Source organism: Triturus cristatus, chromosome 2_2 (genome assembly GCF_964204655.1).
Source record: "Triturus cristatus chromosome 2_2, aTriCri1.1, whole genome shotgun sequence".
Taxonomy (NCBI): domain Eukaryota; kingdom Metazoa; phylum Chordata; class Amphibia; order Caudata; family Salamandridae; genus Triturus; species Triturus cristatus.
Genome location: NC_140582.1, coordinates 753295915 through 753314231, shown reverse-complemented (window position 1 = coordinate 753314231; position 18317 = coordinate 753295915). Strand labels below are relative to the sequence as shown.

Here is an 18317-nt window from a genome sequence, read left to right as displayed (position 1 = left end):
CTAAAATGGCCCTAATCAAATACCATATCCAGATCTCAATTTGAGAACATTGACTTGGGCCACTGCTCAATCCACTCTGCTATGACAAACCACAAAGCTCTACTTATCACCTCTTAGTCAACCTTCACATAGAGCCTCTGGGATCCAAGCTACGCACCAAAGGTAGAACATTACATTAGTCAGAGAGCATCCACATTTACCTTAAATATCAAACCCATCCAAAATCACTACCTCAAAGAATTAATGGAAAAACTCTGAAAAATGGATGTCTGCATTCTGTCTCAGTGTAACCCCCCTCAGAAACCCACGCCCTCCTCCTCCTCTACTCTCAATTTCCACCCCGTTTACAGCTGGCCAGCATGCCTCTCCGACTCAGGCTTCATTCCCACCCTGGAGCACACTTCAAAATCCCATTTGTAGCACTGTAGACTAAACTATTGGATTCCACAACTTCTATCCAAACGAGAAAAACCCACTATATTTCACATCTTTCGTCTCAAAAACATGAGTAGCTCCATCCTACATGAATATTTCAGGCCAACCAGTAGAGGCCTTGGCACATCTCAATAGCAGCAATGCTATACTTGAAGGCCTCCCCTAAACAGAGCAAGCCCCTCTCAGAGCCATTATTCACATGGTTACCAGTCATGTTAAAAGCACAAACAAATAAGGCCATATCACTATCATAAAAGAATTTTAATGGTTCCTCCTTGACGGCAAAATTAACTGCAAACTAGCGTGCATTATCCACAAAGCTACAACCTGGGCCTACATTCTGATCTGAAAGACAAGCTTGATGACTGCAGCAAATATAAGCACCAGAAGAAAATCATGGATGAGCCCGGACGTTTCTCAAGTAAGAAAAACCAAACACACTTAACCAAGCCCTTTCGTGTCTGGATTCAAGATACTGACAAAAGCACCTGGGACATCAGATTTAACGATGCACTATCTTTTAGGAAAAACGCGAACCACTTATTCAAAACCGGTTTCATAGACTAAACTTTCTCACAGGTCCCTCCAAACTGCTTGAACCCATCTCAACCATGATCGCTCATACTACTCTGTCTCCTATATGTTGCTGGATATTTTTTTCCCGACATGCTCCATTGTCCATAAGGCTAGGTCGACGCTATGCAAATGTGCTAACTGATTGGGATAATTGAGCCATATGTAAATTAAACATTGAGTAAACTTTATTTACAACTGAAGCTTCTATTCCTGCTGATTGTTATTGTCCGGAGAGCAAATTACATCAGACCGTAGGTAGCGTGTGGACCTTATGGACTAAATGCAGCTCTCGATTCGTCGGAGACCAGCTGTTTTCAACAATGTCAAGGGACCATTGTCAACTAGGCATTGCTTAGACCATGTGTTAAAATTACTGCAGGCAGTGGACAAAGCAGAACATTACACAACTCAAGAACACTATGCTCCCTGCTAATATTAAATGCTAATGTAGGCTAATAAGAATCCTTTACAAATGCTTTTAAAATCTTTAGTTAAAATTTGTTAGAACTGGTTCGAGAGTCTTGGGGCAAAATAGAGTTTACGGATTACAAAATTTCCTTCATTTCGATGGTTCCCAGGCATCTATTACTACATCTTTCACTGACTGCATGTATGCATGCCATCTTTGACTGGATGCTGGGCAGCCAATTTAAATGCAACTCAGAGAAGACAGAAATTATGCCATTTGGATCACATCTGTCAAACTGGTGGGAAGGTCTTTAGCCACCTGTGCTGCAGGTCCGTCCCCCTCCATCTGATATGGTTAAAAACTAAAGGGTGAAATTTGACTCCGCCCTCTCCATGCGGCCGCAGATCTGAAAGGTTGTGGGCCAAAATTTCGCCATGTTCCACATCCTGAAGAAATTCCTTCCCCTCCTTCGTTTGGAAGCTCGGAGAGTGGTGATTCACACATTGATCATGTCACATCTTGATTACACTAACACCATCTATTTAGGAGCTGCGGAGGCACTGGTGAACTGCCTACCGGTGGTCTAAATGCGGCGGCTACACTTCTTTTACATCTTACCAGGCATTCTTCCATCTCGTCGGCCCTGAAAGTTCTCCATTGGTTGCACGACAAGAAACCGATCCTATTTAAAGCCTTGGTTCAGATCCAGCCATGGATATCTGGCAGAGAGATTTGTACAGTATCTCCCTACCGGAGTGCTGCGCTCTGCCTCGGCTTTGCTCTAGTCGATTCTCCACTTCAATGTCTCTGAAGGGGTGGTAAAGCTTTCTCTTTCCGGGCGGCTAAAGCATGGAATGAACTTCTGTGCGAATTGAGTCTGATTCCCCTTGAGACTATATTCTGTAGAGAATGAAAACATGTTTATTATCTGTGAGGCAGAGAGGCTTATGTTACGAGTCACGTGCCATGGGGCATTTCCCATTTAGCACCGGGACAATCCTCAGAGTAGCCGTGCGCTGTATAAATCCCTCATTCATTCTAGACTGCACTTGTGAAAAATGAATCTTAACCTTCGTTGTACAAAGGCCATCCTACAATTGAACTGATGACTGAACACCAAGAGACTGCACGGAAGCGCTCACAGGCTTGATTGCCTTCTTAAAGAAGAAAGGAGCCTGCCTAGCCCTGCAGGTGTACAGACTGCCCACAAAAGAGCCCTCAACGGTGGCTGTGGGATGCCCAGGATGAAGGGGACTGCTCGTGTCACTACTTTGATTCACAAACATCAGACATGGATGACTCTTATAACAGGGCTTAGAAGAAAACCCACTTTTTCCTCCTCCGAGTTCTATTGCATTGAAGTAGAAACTTCCAAAAGCAGTTCTTAAGGACATCACACATTTCTCGAATATTGCACAAGCCAGTCTCAATGTCTAATCTAAAACAGGAAACTTTAGGAGAAATCTTCAAATACGCCTCCACTGCCATAAAGCATATGGACAAAGGAGGTGCAATAGTGATGCTCTCCATGATTACTGCACAGAATGCTTACACAATTACTTTTGAACAAAAAGGAGTTTTAAGACCTTTTCCGGAGATCTGACTGGATTTCTGCAAGTGATGATATGATGCATGGTGACTAAAACACTAGCTCTAGGATGGACCACCAAACATGAAGTCATTTTCTTAGAGAAAATCCAAAGATCCCTTATTTGTAGTCTTTACCGAAGATGAGCATTTTTCAAGACCTCCACGAGAAGACTACTCGTGTCAAGTACTGGTTCCTTTTTGTAAAAAAATTGCCTTGATTTTCTAATGCCTTCTTCCAGCCCCTGATACTTCACGTCTTCTTTTTTCAAGGACACTAAAGGCGTCCTTTATTTTTTTTTAAAGCAAACATGGAGTTTGACTCCACCAAGCAAATTCTTCTCAGTTTTTAGAGTGCGTACTCTATATAAGTATTCCTTAGGATTCAACATTACAAAATATTGAGGCCCTTTTGAGACAGGACACCGGAATCTCATTTACCCATGTTTCTATAGTGATAGAATGAGTTTCCCTGGCTCTTAACAATAATTACTTTCCATTCAAGGATATCCTATACTTATAAACAAGCAGGACATCAATTAAGACTAATGCTTTAAAAAAAAAAAATAATAATTCAGAGCTATATCCCTGATCTCATTCTATGGACAGGAAATGGAGTAGATTGTTACCATTCTTACATGGCTAAATATGCTACGCACCCTCATCTCCGAATTATAGCTGCATGAGTCACACCAGTCTCCTTTTTCTTGACTTTTTGATCATCCCTCCCGGTGGTAGCTTGATCACAGATGTTTTTACAAAAACACCAATGATAATTCTTTGTTACAATATGGCCGTCAACACAAATGGTTAACAAGGATATCTGCCCTTTGGTCAATTTTTATGACTAAGATGTAATAGTTGACCAGCAGACAGACATTCTTTCTTCCAAACTTGGTAACAGTGTTCTACTAATGTGATATGAACAAGAAAATGTCCCCATAGTAAACATAGGGAATCTTTCTTAAAGGCATATCCAAAAAGACCAGTGTCAAGAATATCTTGCACCGCTACCTTTTATGTTATACTCAAAAAACTTCGGAAATCTATGATGATGCACTGGCATATTGTCAATGTTGGCAATAACTTTGAAAAACAATACTCTGGCTACAAACCTCGATAAAACCTCAAGGAAATGCTAGAACACAAGACCCAGATTTACTACAAAACACCCAGACTTACTTACCCTATGGGGGCTAGGCAGAGTAATGGGTCAACACTCATGTAGCAACTGAAGAATCAGTTTACAAAAGATTGCAAAACTTTAAATATGGGTCTCTATTTGTCCTGGAAACAGCAACTACACATGAAGCATACTAGCTGTAACGTAATTTATTTGATCACATGACCATGTAAATTATGATATGTTGGGATGACCACTCAAAGTGAAACATTAAAACACCAATAGATGTAAACTTACTTCTACTGAACCTACAGCACATTATTTACAATGTAATCACATGGAAGCTCAACGGGAATGGACTATTACAGAAAAACTTCATGACACCGTGCTTCGGATACAAGCTTCTTCAATCTTTTTTTGAAAACAACAAAGATGAGTCTTTCAACTTCAAACTAATCGGAAGGGCTTAACTATGACACACCTTAGCAATTATGTCCAACACTGGGATTAACAGTAATCTTTGCGAACTTCACCACTCTTTAGTTTCCCTGATTAGCATTTCATTCACAATGCACCATCTTATGTTCATATATAATCAAACCTTTTGCAGTGACTTCTGAACAAAATGTTGGTGTAGCTTTCAAGGAACTGTTGCACCGCTTTTTAGTAATCCCAACAGTAAACTTAGTCCAGCCAATAGAATGTGACCAATGTTTGTGGTATACTCCACCCTCTTCTATGTTTTCACTTTTGGCATATGCCAAGGGTTTTACATCTAAAGAAAACCACTTTGTTGTAATCACAACTTTGTTGCCCAGTACATTTTACAATTAACCCCTTCCATGCTGCGCAGATTCCGCCGCTGTGCTGACGGAATCTTGCGCGGGCGTGGTCATGACGGAACGGTTCCGTCATGAGCACAGCTCAACCGTGGCTCATGACGGAACCGTTCCGTCATGAGCACCGAAGGGGTTAGAACAAGTTTGTTGTCAATAATAATAGAACATATGTGTTCACCATTGATCTACTAACACATTAAGCAATGCTGTCGAATTATTCAAAAGATGTTTTCATTTTCACCTCAGTCATATCACAGTTAGTGGACACATGGTTCCTTTTACACAAAACCACCGATTTATAACATGTTGGAAGGCTATTTGTCTTTGCCAACAGTACGTGGCTAGGTCTCTTTACCAATGATGCATGCACCCTGCCAGAGATATAACGCATGAAGTTATATAACATGACAGCCATTTTCTGCTTGGAGCACAAATAATATATTGCCTATTCTCCCTAACAAAGGCACATGGACTCTGCTGGCACGAAATATGATCATTAACTGTATTCGGCCTAGTCTTTTTAACAAAGGTGCGTGGGCTCTGCTGGCAAATTCAAACTAACCAGCATTGTTCCCCAATCAATCACCTTTTAAAAACCAACTTCCACCATAGACCACATACCCAGAAGATCAAGTGTGATTGTGGTCTCGCCATTGCTACAGAAGGAGGATGCACTCTATAAATGCGGTGAAAAGGTCACCATTGCCAGATATAGTCTCTCCATACTAGTAATGTAAGTTTTTGTATCCACTACAACTACCAGAAATCACTTCTCTTGGGTTGTTGATTGACTGGGGTGTATGCGCCATGGTCAAGCAGAAATCACAATCCCTGTCAAGGTGAGGCACAAGCCAACCCCAAAGTAACCTGTGCTCGACCCTCCTGTAGCTTGGCACAAGGCAGTCCAGTTTAACTTGGATGCAATGTCTAAAGTATTTTTGCAACACTTCAAACAGTAATAAAGTGAAAAAACAACTCAAAAAGGATCCCACATCAAGTTAGAAAAATAGAAGTTTCTTTAATAAATAAAACAAGCCCAAAACGACAAAAATTCAGTAGAACCAGATATATTCAATTTCAAAGATTTTTGTGAAAATAGTGGCAAAAAGCACAAAGCACCAACTGTGATATCTGGTTGCTCCAAACTTGGACAAAGGCACAAGTTCAGGTCAACCATGATGGAGCATGGGCCGGCTATAGAGACCACAGTTTGGCCAACTAAACAAAGTACAAGTACAAAGTACAAGGATCTGCGTCGGAGATGTGTTGCGCAGGATCCCGTCGACAGCGCTTGCAGTGCAAAGTCTGGCATCGAGGATGCGGCGCGCAGTCGGCACGATGCATCGATTCCAAGGAGCTGGGAAGCGGCAATGCGGGGTCTGTTGCCGTCAACGAGGGTCTGTGCTGAAGATGCACCGGGGAGCGATGGTTCCGATGGGGCTGTGAAGGCGACGCAGGTCTTTGCGAATGATCCAGTCTACACAGCAGTTGTGATAAGTCGGTTGTGCTGGGATTTGCGCAGCGCAGCAGAGGAGCGTCGGTTCCATTGGATCCACAGAGGCTGGCAGAACACCTTAAGCCCACTTCCAAGGACCCAGGACTGGGATGGCACCACTTAGCAGGTTAGACTGGTAGATGACAGAGTCCAGGTGAAGGTGTAAGGTTAGTGGAATCCGGCTGTGTCCCTGAGGCTTCAGATCAGGAGGCCAATAAACTAGCCCTTGGGGAGGTCACTCTTGGTCTGGGTTCTAAAGATGCAGGTCCAGTCCTCCTCTCCCAGACAAGAGGGCAGCAGGTCAACAGTCCAGCAGAGTGGCAGCCCTTTTAGAAGCACAGCAGTCCTTCGCCCTAGCACAAGTGTACTGAAGAGCTGGTGTCTGAGGACCAATATTCATACCCAGTTGTGCCTTTGAAGTAAGGAGAAGCTACTAGAGGCATGCCTTTGAAGTGTACAGGTGCCCTGCCATCTTGGCCCGGCTCTAGATTAACTACAGGGGGTATACTGCCCTTTGTGTGGAGGGAGGACACAGCCAATTCAAGTGGAAGTGGGGCTGGGCCCAGCAATTCCATCCCATCCTGCCAGTAGCCCACTCAATCACATCTTAGCATCCCATTGTGTGTGGCTTTCTAGGAGTAATACACAAAGTGCAACTGTCAACTACACAGAGTCATGCGACGCAGAGACAGGCTGCAGACAACAAATGGCTAAGGGGAGAAAATGCCAACTTTCTAAATGTGGCATTTTCAAAACCTTAATATAAAATCCGACCACCATAAGTTAGGATTTTTAATTATTACAGAGACACCAAACATGAACTGCTTACCTGTTCCCATTTGGTAGTTACAGGCTATTAAATGTAATAAGGTAACTCCAATGTTATCCTATGGGAGAAGTAGTCTGTGCAGTAGTGAAAAACGAATTTAAGGATTTTGAACGACCTGGACGTGTAACACTTAAAAGTACATGTCCTTTTTAAATACACTGCACTTCGCATTCTGTGCTGTCCAGGACCTACCCTAGAGGTCACATGCATTACAAAAGAAAAACCTGGAAAAAGGTTTACTCTGCCAGATCGAACATGGTAGTTTAAAATTGCACCCACACACGGGCCTCAATAGCAGCCCCGAAACATGTTTAAAATGCTACTTAAGTAGATGGCACAATCACTGCAGCAGGCCCACCAGTAGCAATTAATTTACAGTCCCTAAGCACAGGTAGTGCCACTTTACTGGGGACTTGCAACTAAGTTAAATAGGCCAATTGGGTTTAAACCAATTCTACCATTTTTTTTAATGACCAAGCACAAGCACTTTAGCACTGGTTAGCATTGGTAAATTGTGCAGAGTCCTAAGGCCAGCAAAAACAGGAGGTCTGAAGGCAAAACCTTAGGGGGGGAAACCATGCCAGGGATACCGGGTCTAACATCTCAGTTAAAAATATATCTTAAATCCAAATTTGTTCTTTAGGCAGCCTCGATTTTGCCAGGTTATCTGATCAGACTTGTTTTTGTGTATGGCTAATTACAAATAAAGAAATTAAAAGTATGTATATTTAAGTAGGCAACAGTGCTTCTATAGTTGTTGCTCAATATGATAGTGTATGGAAACGTTCCCAGAAACCGGTCAACCTAAATGTAATGCAGATTTGTTGGGAAAGGAAGGAGCAGATTCTTACTCTGGCAGCCATTATGAGGCTGCAGTCACAATTCTAATCAAAACAAAAAAAGTGTTGCAGATAGGGTGGGCACAACCCACACTCTCCGAAGGAAAACAACTGAAATTGGAGTTGTGGGCTCCATGAACCAAGACCCGGACTACAGACTTTATGTGAGTGCTGTAACAGGAATAAAAAGTTTAAGTCATCTTGTTTCATTAACTTTGTTTTCAGCAGTCACTGGACCAATTAGACTACGAGGTCTAAAACAAAAATAAATAAAAAGGCTACAGGGTCTCAGAACATGTTCATGGCATAGTATTTTGCCTTGCCTGGACTATGCATGCAATGGTGCGGTCATCACCACAGGCCACTCCGCATTCTGCTGTCAGGAGTACTGTACACAGATAATATCTGCAGACCATCCTCGGAGGACTGCGGGTACGATTCCGCGTGCACAGGTAATGAATACAGTGTTTGCTGAGCCAATAAGCTGCGGCTATTGAGGACAGTGGTCCAAGCAGATCATAAAATTCTCTGAGGATACTTTAGGAAGTTATGAGCCTCATTTGAGATAACACACTAAACTATGTTGATATAAATACAAAATTTACAGGTACCCTGAAAAAAGTAATTTAAGTTAAACTATGGTTAGAATCTAAAACATGAAAAGCAGGAATGTAACCATTAACCCCTTCAAATGCACGGCCTGTACCCAAACATATATAACACATGGCACAAATGACTGAGATAGCATCTCGTGAAATCACCAGTGACACCAATAGCTCATCAAGCAGGGCTAGGAAAACACATGAAACGGCCAGTGATCTTGTAGTGAGCCAGATATGGACCTACCCCATGCCTGTCATAATGCCCTGTGCTTTCTCGATACATGGGAATACGCGAGCTAACCTGCAGCTACGCTTGTATGCTCTGCACCCAGAGCACAGATGCATAAAGCATGATGTATGTATGGCAACGCTGGTCATGCCACATGCAGCCTACATGCAGGGGAATAAAGGTAACAATTTGGCACCGGTTGTGAGCAGGTCCATAGATACCCCCTGGGTAATGTCCTGGAACCATGACTGCATGGGCAACTGGTTAATGTTCTTGGGGACTAGAACAAGGTTTTGGCTCAAAATAGCTTGACACAACCACTGAACATCTAGTTTCAGAAGAACGGTATGATTTGTGGAGTTGGACGTCAATGACTGTTGAAACATTCATTGAGTGATGATGGGCCATGAGAATTCCCAGGGATTCCATGTACAAAATTAAAGTCTGTGTTTAGAGTATGAATGCTTTCAGTTCTCCTCATCACTGGTAGATACTCAGATCAGAGTGTAATCTGGAAACACTAGCGCCTGTAGGTTCAGAAGGTATAAAAATTGAGAACTTATTTTCTTATTGAGCAAGGTGTTCTTAATGTTAATGAGTGATGGCCGTGCATATCCTGGAAGGGTTTCAAGATGGAGGCAGCAAGAATGGCGTCACTTAAGGCTTTTTGCTAATGATTTTACAATGAAAGTCAAATTTACCAGGGTGAATGGCTTGAAACTCTTACTTTTGTTAGCTATGCAGACACTAGGTGGGGCATGGTGCTGCACTGTCTTTGTTGTGGAACTGATGTTTGCCGTTCATCTAGAGTAAGAGTTTGCTGCAAGTAATGGAGTGTGGGAGGTAGCGGACCTGTAAGTTGACTTGCAGATTAATTGACTGCCTTGCCTCCACTATTGCTTTGATTGATATGATCAGTTTTGTTTTACTAGTGAAGATAGAGTGTTAAAAAGTCAAAGATGGGTTGTGATATTTAAATGGCTGTCCCCACCAGAAGTATAGGTGTGTGAGAGTTCAGGTTAGGGGAGTACAGAGCTGACTGCACCCAGAATGCTGCCTTTGATTTGAATGAGGTAATTAGCCTCATGGATACCTTAGACTAGAAGTCACAGATGTAGAGGTCTGTTCCTTGTTTGGGAGAGGTGTTTTGGATAACGCTTGAAGGCACAGATGAAGGATTTATTGGAATGTGGTGTTGTGCAGACTACATAGAAGGTGATCGTCACAGGGCAAGTGACAGATCGGGGTTTCACAGTAGAGATATAGAAGATGCAGGACCATGCTTTTCTCTGGATGATGGTAGATCGATTACTAACCATTTTGAATGGGTGGTCTGTGTTGCGCAATATTTTTAATGGGGGATGACAATGCAAATTATGTGTAATGAGATAGAAGTGAGCCATGTTTTCTAATGTGGTTTGCATCAATGATAAACCATCAGCCCTCACTGCTGTTTTGTAGTCTTAACTGCAAAACGAGACCACAAGCTTTGAGCATGAATTTGTCCAGTCACTGCATTCCCAAGCATAAAGGTTAATTACTTAGACTAGAAAATGATGGGTTTATTTTCAGTTCATGCTTCGTTCCTTTCGGACCCCTTATCACTCACAAAACAGAGCCTCTTGTAAATGACATCTGAAAATACAGACTACATAATGATCCCATTTTAGGTCTCGCCTGCTACACAGCATGCACTGCCTCTGCTCTCACATACAAGAGATATTTTATACAACAAAAAGCTTGCCACCAGCCAATTCTCTAACATTTATTGACTTTGTCACTCATATTTGTTGCCTTCTAATTGTAATTGGCCACCGTATGCTGGCTTCACTTCCACTTTTTGCGGCAGGAGCATGGACCAAGTACTAATTGCGGTCCTTCTGCTGATCGCTCTGTGATTGAGGCACTACTTCTATTTTTCGTTCTTCCCTGTCGTCCTTGTTGAGACTCGTGTTATTCGTAGCTACGGTTTACTTCACAATGCGCAAAAACCAGGGATGATCACCCAATACCAACCTTCTTTTTGTTTTGCCCTGATGAAAGTCCAGGACCTTATTACGCCAAGTTTAAACTGAAACATGTCGGCACAAGGGTCGTAGTACCATAAAACTCCACTCGACCGCCTACAAATGTATATTTTAATATCCCCGACAGTTCCGATAATAAAGGGATACTGGGATCTGTCTGAGGATTTTTAATCTTTACACCCCCTGGTCACATCTTGCTAAGAGCTCCCTGGAAAACGGTCAAGCCCACCCTGACCTTTAGGAGTCAGGGTGACCCAATGATGAAGCATGACACTACTAGAGTGTGTGAGGGTAATATAAACTAAAGGAATTGTTTCCTTCCTCACAATCTAGTGAGTAACAACTAGGATGCTTTAAAAACCTTCCCATATCCAACTAAACAGCGTTAGTTTGAGAGAACCTGGTAATGGGGTTTACAAAACTGTGGGATACTTTATGTGGAATAGTCTTTAGTTCAGGAGGACATAATTCCATTAGAGAATCCCTCTCAGCCCTTACGGTGCAGGAGAAGTCGGTCTTCTCTAGAGTACCATAGTTTCATTGTTACTTACAATGCTACACACACTACCTCAAAAGACATTTTCTCCTCTAAAATGGATGTTTAGTGTGACAACAGATGTTAACTGCTTCCAACTGTATTTACACTAAGACATGGATGGGCACAATTGCTTTCTTTGTGATGGCATTTTTTGCAATCACACATACGTCATTTTTCTTTCCCACACATGGGGAGATTCAGTGATTTGTTCATAATCAGAGGGGTGCTGTCCCGCGACCTATCAAGCATTGATTGTCAAAGCCAATAGATCACGCCTTTGAAACTATTGGCTCTGCCATTGCCTTTTGCTCATGCTGTACAGCATGGGAATTGCTGACTTTGGCAATGATTTGCAGCCATCCTGTATAGCAGTACGGCTGTTATGCAGCAATGTTAAAAACAATTAAAAGAAGGACTATGATGCATCCAGCGCTAATGCACCTTCAAAATAAAAATAAAAACATTACCCCAAGCTACATGACCGTGCTTTTTAAAATTCGTTTTTAGCCACAATGCAAAGCATTTGCACTACTGTACACCATGGCAACTAAACATTGCCGAAGCCAACAGCTCTCATAAACAAGACCTATTGGCTCTGGCAATGCTAGTTACTCATGCTTCCCATATTTTAATGTGTCGTAAGTTAGTGTTTCATCACGGTTATCAGCTTCCTTATTGATTGTTCTCATCTTTCCGATACTCATCCAAGTTTTTAACAAAATTAAAAAAAAAATATCAGTAAACAGCACTTTCTCCAAAAAGATTTCCTTTAGAACTCTTGAGACTATGTATAATGACTTTTAATGATGAATTAGGCAGTGCACAGGGCGATAGCAGCCTGCCCGTGGCCAACCTGGAGTCAGTCCCAAGAGCAGAGCCATGTTACTACTACAGACTTTAAAAGCACCATAGCTGTACTAGAATAACGCTAAACTCTAATTAGATTGCAGCAACCCTGGGCACATACATTACCTGTCTGGATGATTTTCAGAGGTTGCAATTTACTTTTCGATACCAAAGCTTTTGAAGCCGGGGGTGCAGAAACGCTTTTGGAACGAGTAATCGTTCGAGCCGCTTCATCATTTTTCGGACCGCTTGAACCAGCTGCTGCTAAAAAGGAGAGGGAAAAAACACTGCATTAAAATCAGGACATGCAAAGCTAGTCAACAAGAATAAACACATTAATAAACCAGCACACACACAGCTTAAATGCTAAAGACATGCTGTCAGTTTTGTAGGGGGCACACATTTTCTACCAAGTCTACAACACAAGGTACAAATTTGAATGTTAACAATGTGAATCTACAACGCTCCGAGTTAGTAGTGTGCCAAGTTTACAAAGTCAACAATCTGTCAGATCACCTATTAATACTACATAAAGTTGGTGGAATTATTGATACTGCGACGATAGACGTAATTTCCACTCGATGACTGCAGTTTATTGACCATCTTGGTGCTGAAAAACCTCACTGGCAGTCTGGTCAAAGATCATCATCCTTGGGCTATTGAATTAAAATTGACAATGCGCACGCCAGGGGCCGAACCTCGTGGGAGGTATTCAATCTAGTTGATTAGCAAAGCAGTACGATAGCATCAAAACTCTACTAATTTAACCTACCACATAAAAACTGTAGCGAATACAAAGAAAGACTCACTCCTAAGAGTACAAGACTGATCCCCCATAACCAATACTCAAAACCCATTGGATTAACCACTATCTCTGGGTTCTGGAGTTGGTGCCACTTGTTGTAAAGCGCTTCAAAGCCCTACCAGGGATAATAAGTGCTATATAAATCCATGGATAGTACAATGCAGTGTAAAGGAAGGCAGATGTCCAGTAAAGGGTCTAAAACCTTGTGTCACCACGTGACTTGTACAGAGCACAAGGGGCACACGAAAGGAATGGTCACCAGAATACAAGGGATTACTTGGATGAACCTGCACAGTCCTCTGTAGAAGACGATACCTTGGTGCCATGCCATGAAGCCAATTGTACATCACAGTATGAATTCTAAAGTTGACTCTGGCCTTCATTGGAAAACAATGGAGGGTCTTTCTTAAATGAGAGATTTGGTCTCACTTACAGAGGAAAAAGACCATTTGAACTGCTGCAGTATGTAGTCCTAGTAGTCACGTAACCTGGACATCTGGTACGCCAACAGGTATTTCTAAAGTCCTTGGGCAATGAGAACAACACTCAGCAAAGTTTGTGCAATTTATACTGGCATTTCTTTCTTTTTCTTTACCTTTTTTTAAAAATTATTTTTATAAATTCTGTTTATTAAACATCAATAAAAGGGTCATGCGATACACATAATAATCAATTTGCGTATTACGGGGAACAGTGTCATTACAAGCGTTGGTGTTTCACCTCATGTTATCAAGGTTGCAACAATATCACATACAGTTGGTTTCAGATCGTCAAGTGTTCGTCAGGGGAGGGAACAATAGGGGGTTCGCACACTCCTCCCCGATATACATTCCACTTAGTCCAGATTGCTATCCATTTCCTGGGGCATCCACGGGCAACGTATACTGTTTTCTCTCTTGTCCTACACCAATCCATGTCCTCCCTCCATCCCTTCACTGTTGGTGGTGTCGCAGCCCCCCATAGCTGTGCTATGTTGCGCTTGGCAATCATCTGCCCGAGTGTAACCCAGAGCCTTCCCTTTACATTTAAGTCTGTGGGCTCCCAGATGTTCAAAAAGCATCTTTTAGCTTCCGGCCGAAGGGTCACCCCCGAGACCACACTCATACACCCGAGGATTTTCTTCTAGAAGTCTTGAATCAGTGGACACTCCTAAAGTATGTGCAGGAAGGTACCCTCCAGCCTGCATTGTTTCTTGCACATCCCATCCTCACTTCTACCCATGAGCATTAGTTGCCGCCCCGAGAGGTAAACCCTGTGTACAATTTTTAATTGTACCAATTTCAGTTTTGCCGAAATGGCGACTTCTTTAGGTGAGGAAAGTGCCTCTTGCCACTCTTCATCGTCAATCTCCAAACCGTCCCTCCCCCATTTCTCCCTAAGTGTTGTCAAAGGGTCTGGAGTATGGTGAACGAGTTTTTTTTATAGGTTAGGGATATACTTTTTTCTGGTAGGTGTCCATCAAGAAGTCTATCCTCGAGAGGGGAGGACTCCGGTAGTGACGTCCCAGCCGGAATGTTGACCTGTAGGGAGTGTTTGACCAGTGCGTATCTAAAGTATTCTGAGTCGGCCATCTCGTATGTCTGCTGTAGTGAGGTGAATGTTGCCACCCCATTCCGCCCCCAGAGGTCCCTTATATGCGAGATACCTATGAGATCCCATTTATCAAACCCTTTAGTACGTCCTAGAGTTCCCAACCGTTCTGAGTCCCAAAGGGAAGTCGCTGGTGTGAGTCTGTTGGCCCATCCCAGAGCACGATTAACCACGTGCCATAAGTGCACCACGTGCTTGGTAGGTCCAGTAAGCGGAAACCTATCCAGCCTAGAATATAGTGCTCTCGTAAAATCCCCTCCCGGTAGCATCCATCTATCCATACTGTACGCAGGGTCATCCCCGTTTCCATAATGACATTGGTTTATTGCGGACAACTGCGCTGCCCAATAGTACTTCTTGATGTCTGGTGGCGCGATACCCCCGTCGTACCATCCAAGAGTTAGCTTCCGGAGTGCTATGCGCGGTTTCCCATCCCATAGTAGATCCCTTTGCAAGGCTTCAATGTCCTTAAAGAACGTGTGAGGGATCGGGTCAGGGTAGTTCTGAAGGGCATATAGAAATCGGGGTAATGCCATCATTTTGAAAAGTGCTGCCCTCCCGAGGAGGGATAGGGGCAGCGTTTTCCAGGTGTCGGTGTCCCTTCTGAGCCTCTGCAAGGGCGGGATGAGGTTCCGCTCATATTGAGTCTTGGCATATACTGGCATTTCTTGACGATCCTTCCTCATCCCCCTGATATACCATACTTCGAGCCACCAGGGATCATTGTGTAGTTTAAGACACAAGTTGGCATCACAGATGAAGCCCAGGGTGGAGCTAGCAGGGTGGGTGGATGCAGACAGATGAGTAAGTGCGGATATACCTCAGGCCTAAAAATATCTGCATTTAGTTTCAGCTCTTACTCAGCTCATGATCATGGAAAGGCTACCCGTCCTTCATCCCTTGAAATGTGCCATTCGGTAAAGTCACTGAAAAATAGATCTGGATATCATCTGCACAGGAGTGGAAAAGGGAGTTCTTTTAGATATAGCAAAGGAATAAGAGGCCTAATATACACAGTTAATTATAACGGGCTAAATGAACAGCACAGCGGAGGATCCACAACTCCAATAAATCTTTTTCTTAAAGGGCTCCTGCCTGTTTTAAAACCTTGCCCCTGGTGTGGGCAAGTATACTTTATTGGAGAAGGGGTCATGCGACCATCTTCCCCGAGCCCCGATAAGGCCCTAGGGGCAGTTTTAAAATTATGGTGTATAACTATAACGTGCACACCTGTGCTGCATAATTATGTCAGGATGTTATTTCAGATGTTGCAGTCATGTCATCAATTATGTCATGTAACACGTAGAGTGATGTAATATGGAAAGTAATTAGCAGTGATTGTCCAGGGCACAAGTTATATTAACTTGAGATAACTAACTGGTAAATCCCAACGGTTTTTTGTTTAAAGTGGTATGTTTTAACTGGCAGCTTCACTTTACTATAACGTTCCTCTAACCTTTGAAAATATATATATATATATATATATATATATATATATATATATATATATATATATATATATATATATATATATACAAATTCCTCCCGTACGAAGAAAATATTTGAAAAAATAATGTGGTGGCAGACTATATTGGCTTAATAAGTTAACTAAAATGACTGCATATCAGTTAATCATTATTATTATATTTTTTCACTATCAGTTTAAGCCAATATCATGAAAAAAGTAACTGACTACATTACCCATAATGCTGATTTATGAATTCCCGCTCCCAACAGGAAACGTAGATATGACAATGTCCTGTCTGAACTTTATTTAAAATGTAATGTTTTTTTCAAAATTTCAACCGTGATCAAGTCGACGGAGCGCGACGAAACGCGTTGGTTGTTTTTGCAGCGTCTAATCGACTGTGGATTGTGATGGCTTGGAAATAAATTGAATTATTGGACATCATAAACTTTTGGCTGGAGTGCGACCCTATTTTCTTCGTACGGGAGGAATTTGTATATGTGTTAGCGGTTTGGTCCGAAACCGCAAGGGTGCCGCACCTTCTAACTGAGCGCCAGAGAACCCCGGAACCTTTTTGGACCGTTTGGATATAGATATAGATATAGATATATATATATATATATATATATATATATAACCTACTGGCGGTCGCCAGTAGGTAGTTATAGTTAGGACCTATTTTCCATAGGAAATCTGCAACATTCTATTCCCAATAAGTCTGGCGCCGGTTGACGAATCCTCGCGAAATTTTCCAAACTTTTGGCCAGCTCCGCTCCGCTCCTACCCTGAAAGTTCCGTGGTGATTCGTCAAGCGGGGGCAGAGAAAAAAGGGGGGTTCCAAAACACGTTTTCCCCATGCAATTTCCCATAGGATCTGTTGTCGCAGCTACAGCCCGAACCGCTGAACGGAATGACATCAAATTTGGCAAAGAGGTAGTCCTCAGTTCAGACTCGTGCCTTTTGCATAAATGGTGTGAATCCATTCAGTAGTTCCTGAGAAAATTAGAGTTAAAAGTACATAAATATCTATGGTCGCGGAGGATCCGCGGACCGTACACGCACCGTACGTGCACCCTTCCCGAACCGAGCGCGCACCCTCCCGATCGCGTGCTGAATGCTAATTGGCTGTCGAGTGTCTCTCTACATTCAAAACCAGGAACTGTTGGCGGCCATTTTCTGCCTCTGTAGAAGCGAGGCTGAAGATGCAAGGGGAATAAGTGTGTAAAACATATAAAGGGGGCAGAGCCGAAATACTCTGACCCTCTAGAGGTGCTTGGGGGTCCCAAAGAGCCCCTGGGCCCCCTTTTTTTTTTTTTTAAACGGCGAAATGCGCGCACAGTGCACGCATCCTATCGCGTTGGGTACGCGGATCCACGGAAGTTTTGAAAAAAAAGACAAGAAATCATTGGTTGTATAACAACTTTATACACTGAAAGGTAGGGTGTATATTTATGTTTTTTAGAGGTATGATTCTTATTGGTTAACAAAAACAGATTGTAAGGAACATTATATATGATTAGCTGATATGTTGAAAACTGAAGCACACTTCCTCTCTTGTGTAGGAACATTATGAGCTGAACTTCTGACCTGTGTGCTTAGTGCAGTGTTCCATGACCTGTTTCTATGGTAACAGGCAGAAGGCAGATTGGGGGAAGGGTTGAAATGTCTTTCAGTTGGAAAGGGTTGAAATGTTTAACCAATAGAAATGTGTGTTTGCTTTTGAGTTTGTGTGTGAAGGATTGTGATTTGATGTTTACATGTATATGTGTGGAAAATGAAACGGAAACTTTACCATTCTTTGTTTTTGCGGAGAGGTGCACAGTGCAGAGATTCTGTAAAAGAAAATATGGTGAGTGACTGATATACTTCTTAATCTACAAAAGAACTTGAAAGATGAGTTATTTAATTGTGAGGGGATGTATGTAGACTATTTTGATTTTAATCAGACTAATGTATTTCTCCTGCTAAAGTGTAGGGAGTACTTTTTTTCTCTACAATCTTATTGACAGTGTGTGTGCATGTAGAAACCATTCTGTGATAAGCATTTGTGTTTTTCATGTGTTTGCAGACAGATAACTGT

General features: G+C 42.4%; 1 protein-coding gene across 4 annotated transcripts in view; it reads right to left on the bottom strand.

Annotated features, from left to right (window-relative positions):
• The window catches only part of MTUS1 (microtubule associated scaffold protein 1), a 1021263-nt gene that overhangs the window by 431424 nt on the left and 571522 nt on the right, over positions 1-18317 (bottom strand). For 2 of the 4 annotated variants that reach the window (XM_085641999.1, XM_085642000.1), the window contains exon 5: positions 12501-12638. In XM_085641999.1, coding sequence (XP_085498125.1) covers positions 12501-12638 — 138 coding nt within the window. The remainder of the gene's footprint in view (positions 1-12500; positions 12639-18317) is intronic. The other 2 variants (XM_085642001.1, XM_085642002.1) reach the window with 1 other exon arrangement.